At 38.6% G+C, this 4,836-nt stretch overlaps 1 protein-coding gene across 1 annotated transcript in view; it reads right to left on the bottom strand.

The window, feature by feature from the left end:
• Window positions 1–325: 325 nt before the first annotated feature.
• LOC124857889 (structural maintenance of chromosomes flexible hinge domain-containing protein 1-like) overlaps window positions 326–4,836 on the bottom strand; it is a 76,218-nt gene continuing 71,707 nt past the window's right edge. Inside the window, exons 40-48 of the mRNA XM_047349450.1 lie at window positions 4,238–4,357; window positions 3,962–4,047; window positions 3,751–3,867; window positions 3,499–3,680; window positions 2,227–2,351; window positions 2,044–2,114; window positions 1,794–1,962; window positions 881–1,036; window positions 326–800 (exon numbers count right to left, since the gene is read on the bottom strand). Coding sequence (XP_047205406.1) covers window positions 691–800; window positions 881–1,036; window positions 1,794–1,962; window positions 2,044–2,114; window positions 2,227–2,351; window positions 3,499–3,680; window positions 3,751–3,867; window positions 3,962–4,047; window positions 4,238–4,357 — 1,136 coding nt within the window. The 3' untranslated portion in view covers window positions 326–690. The remainder of the gene's footprint in view (window positions 801–880; window positions 1,037–1,793; window positions 1,963–2,043; window positions 2,115–2,226; window positions 2,352–3,498; window positions 3,681–3,750; window positions 3,868–3,961; window positions 4,048–4,237; window positions 4,358–4,836) is intronic.

Genomic DNA, 4,836 nt, shown 5'->3' with positions numbered 1-4,836 from the left:
CAGCATCTTGGAGATGACGTTTCAGGACCCCCTCCAAGACTGACAGATGCACCCTTTTTTCCACTGTGTAAGACCTGTTTCTCTGCCACACAACTGAAAGCCAAATCCACATGGGGGTACAAAAACACCATAATCGGTTTACTGACTTTATTTGCTTTAAATCAACTGTATTTAGAGTCCGTGAAAGGCGCACCTCTTGCTCAGATGAATCGGCACAATTATATTTAGGCTAAGGGGTTTAATGGCCTTCTAGAAGTATGGAAAACTCAAACAGAGGAAATGTGTTTTTATTGTAAAAAAAAAAAAAAGACTTCGGAGGCAGTGAAACGTGGCGTGTCTGATTTAATGAATAATAAAAAAGAATGTATTTAAGAATTTTAAACACAATCAAATTAAGCATAAGAAAGGCAAACTCAATACACAAAGTATCAATGACAAAAATAAACGTCGTATTTCAGAGATTGAAAAAAAGAACACCTTGCAGACGGAACTTCCAATATATGGCAAAGAAAATGTATGAATGACTGTTGTTAGGAATCATACAGAAAACCTAAACAAGTCCGAAAAAATAGAGCAGGAAGGAGCCTCTTTAGGCTGATTTACTGCAGATTTGTTTTTACAATCATAACACTAAAAAAAACTAGTTCATTATAGAAATAAAACAAATTAAAACAAATAAAAAGAGTTAAGCTAAAACATTTCTGGATTTTCCATGGATTTCCTTGCACGTTTTATAGCAATGCCAGGTGACTCCTCAGAGTTTCCAGAAGCTCTTTTCCCTGGTCTCACTGATGCTGATGCTGCAGATAAAACAGAAAGTGTTGTTTATATTAAATTAAATCTAAAATGAAACAAATTATCAAAGGAGACCCAACCTTACCCAGTTCTCTCTCAATCTCTTGTAGCTTCTTTGTAATCTCATCCTTCTTTAAATTGTTTTGGAGCAGTTCATCGAACCATTTCACTCGGCGGTCCTTAAAGTCCTTTTCTACTTTTTCTTTTTCTTCCACTGCTGTACGGTACCGACAAACCAAATCTAGCATAAAGAAATAAATGAATAAACGCATGTTTTTAATATATGCACAGATTTTCTATATCTATATAAAATCAGTGTGAGGTCTGGATTTAAACTGGACACCTGCAAACATCCTGATTCTTTTCTTTGTCGGCCATTTTATTCTAGATCTGCTGCTGCGTTATTTTATGACCCAGTTTTTGCCCCATTCCCAGCTGTGACCTCACATTTGACACTAGACTGGTACGCAGAGGAGTTCATTGTCGGCTCAGTGACTGCAAGCAGCCGACTTGAGGTGGCTGGAAAACGAGCCCAAATTCCCAATCCTCCTTCGACTGTTAGCATGAGGTCTTTCTGCTGATATGCTACGTTTGGTTTTTGTCAAACATGCACTGTGCATTAGGGCCAAACATTTTTACTCTGGACTCAGCTGACCAAAGGACATTGTTCCAGAAAGCTTTTGGTTCATTCTGATGTAACTCTGCAAGCCTAAGTGGTGGTATGGTAGTGTTTTAGAGAGCAGACCTTCTCCTGGCAACCCTTCTAAATAAGTCAGACATGCTGATGATTATAGAATAAATGCATTTCATTAGCTCCAGCTGACATCTACTATTTCTAAATCATATAAAAAAGATAAGGATGCACAAATGTTTTTGACAAAACAAGTTCCTTTATGGTTAACTAATGATGATAATATAGATATTAAACTTAACCTAACAAATATTTCAACACAACAGGGCAAAAAAATGCTTTAATGTGAGACTGAAAGAGATGTCACCTATTTCTTCCTTCAGTATGTTGTAGTGTTGCGGTAGAGGAGCTCCAAACACTTTTAACTTGTCAACAGATGGCGCTCTGTTCTGTGCACCTCCAAATTTGCCCTTGGCACTGACCATTTCCCCCTTCCGGGTCAGGATGGTGGGACACTGTATGTCCCTCTCCACAACCTGCAAGTAGCAGTGCATTTAGAGGATAAACAACCTCCAGCCGGTTAGCGTGACACAACTCTGTCAGCGAGAATCCCTCACCGCCTTTCTGTAGTAGGTTGCCGAGTTCAAGTCATCCATCAGAATCGTGTCACCAAGGAGGTTTTTAAACACTAGTAAGGAGAGAAGCTTTCAGATATGTGATGAGAACTTTAGAGAGTTTTTAGTTCATAGTAAAATAAATCAAAAACTAATCTAAACTGAAACAAAATGAAAAGTAATCACCTTTTCCCAGTTTATCGTAGTCACAACTCTGTTGTTTGTGGGGATAAATCAGCAGGTCCTTGGCAAAGATTGGGTTCCCAGGAGGATTAAAAAGTTCTTGGCTGTTTCTTATGTGTGGCAGGGGTCTGCAAGATATTCAAAACTTTATCTAAAAGAGGGAACCACAAATTTACAACCACAAATGGATTCTAACTTTCTACTTCGCATAAAAAGCCTTTTTTTTTTTAAATCTGTAAAAAAATGTCTTAATTATGTTTTTGTTTAAACATTTTTGGCACTCGAGGTTTTCATCCCGCTGCAATCACACTGGAAAGTGGGCAGACAGTAGGCAGACAGCAAACGACCAGAAGCAGGTAATCAAATTTAATTTTGATATGTTTTTAATTGTGATACCTAAAGATCAATGGTCAGTGAGTCATTGTTCCCAAAGGTTGTTAGCAACAACAATTATTTAACCAGCTTGTGCTGGTTTCAGATCATGATTTCCCAGAAATCAATTAAAAATAAATGTACTGTTATAGATTTGAATCTTGGCCTTTTCAAACAGAATTGCAAAATTTCGTTAAAAAACTTAATAGCTGCACTGTTATCAGAGGACTGAGACAAAAAAACCTTTACCCAGAAAAAGCAGTAGGTGCTCAGACACAACATGGTTACAGTGTCTTATAAGTCAAAAAGGATCCACTGATGGATCATTTATTATATAATTTCTCCACCAAGACAACAACTTCAACCCAAACACTGGGAACAAGTTTGGAAGCTCCCCAGGAGCACAACAGAATCCACTATGGTAGTTCCAGGACATCATCCAGAGACAAAGAACTTTGGTAAATCTAAACAACTGGTCAGAGCATAAGAACAGACAACACTCAGAGCTTTCCTTCTTGCAACTTGAAGCCGCAAAGGGGTCTCACTCACCGGAGAAAACTGAAATGCTGAGGCACTCAGCCTGGGGTTCGTTAATATCCCCACACTGACAGCTCTCCCTGAGAAACCTTGGAGTAGGAGAGACACCATCCCAGGAGTTGGGTTCAAGAGCCCAACTTGTGTGTGGAGTTGAGACCAAATATATCTAGATGGTAATGCACAACCTCACATACCAACTCTGGCTCCCTGAATGTATTTAACTACAATGGGTTAAATTATACATTAACAAATATGATACAAAAACTTAAGTGTGGAGCCACCACAGTGTGAACATTTATTCTGTGGGTAACAGGGCATTCTACGTAAGATTCAAACCACACATATTTTCACAAAATATTGCTGTACCGGTTTCCCCTTTGCACGAGAATACCATCGAGGGGCATGACCTGCTGATTGTCCCCTGTATCGTTGTAGATTTTCTGAGCTGCTGCTGTTGTTGTGGTGACGAGGCAGTCCATGTCTCCCTGCAGGTGCCAGGAGATGACCCATGCAGCATCATCATCAGCAACAAGTGCCAGCTGGCCAACCTGCAATCAGCAACACAAAGCATATAAACACAGACCTCTAAAGAAATACTGATTTAAAAGTTCTCATCACCATTCCAAGAACATCCGGCCCGCTGAAACTGTTAGAAATGGAACAGACTCTGCGAATTTTCTCTATTCTTTCCACCTCAGATGTCTTCTTTTTTTGACATTCCTGAATATGTGTGATCTGAAAGAGTTAAAAGTACATGAATGTCACCTTGACAAAATACATAAGACAGCAATTTAAAAAGAAAAAATAATATAGGAGCTACAAAACGTACTGATATTGGATGTTCTATTTTTACGCCTCTTCTGTTCAGCTCATTTCTGAGTGAAAGCTCTTTTTCAGTTGTGTCTTTGACTTCATCTAGAGTGAGAATAATATAGTAAACTAACATTTCAATTCCACTGTGGGAGGAATTTAAGAGGATATGTAAACTCCATGCAGAAATATACCAGGCTGGGATTTGAACCCAGGACCTTCTTGTGGAAACAGCGCACAGCATGCAGCTCGTTAGGAAACAATAACGTATAAATATAACTTAAATAAATCTTACTTTCCAGCAAATCCCTTTGTTTGGATATTGAATCAATTATTTTATTGCATCTTTTAAAAGCATCATTCAGCTCATCCTTCTTCTTCATCAGTTCAAATGTTTTTTGCTGGTTCTCAGCATCTAAGATATCAAGAGAAAGGCAAAAGTCGTGAGGACCAAGTATGTATAAACAAAACTTTGTTTTGTTTTTACAATTAAAATATAGAACCGTGACAGATGAAATGGCCTTTAAAAAAATGGTTGTTCATTGAGGTTTCACTGTAGTTTTAGTTTAGCAGAGCAGATCTCCTGAATCCAGAAGAATGTTTGTTTTGAGTCTCTGTGCTCTGAGAAGCAGAAATTGTGAGTCTGATGTCATCATAGTCCAACTGCTGCTGGTCAATGGATGCAACTGTTGCTGACTGGATACGCTGATAGCTTGGCAAGTAAGGATGAAACCTACAACTTGAACCATTTACCTGAGCAATGTACCCAAAACATGTGTGGAAGAACCCTGTATCTAACAAGAAATCCCCAACAGGGTTGAACTTTAAGCCGTAATTCTAATGCAAGGTGTCTAAATGCATTCAACACCTCAAATACAAGGAAAGTTGTTGCAC

The sequence above is a fragment of the Girardinichthys multiradiatus genome, chromosome 21, assembly GCF_021462225.1.
Source record: "Girardinichthys multiradiatus isolate DD_20200921_A chromosome 21, DD_fGirMul_XY1, whole genome shotgun sequence".
Lineage (NCBI taxonomy): Eukaryota > Metazoa > Chordata > Actinopteri > Cyprinodontiformes > Goodeidae > Girardinichthys > Girardinichthys multiradiatus.
This window is presented reverse-complemented; position numbering and strand designations above follow the sequence as displayed.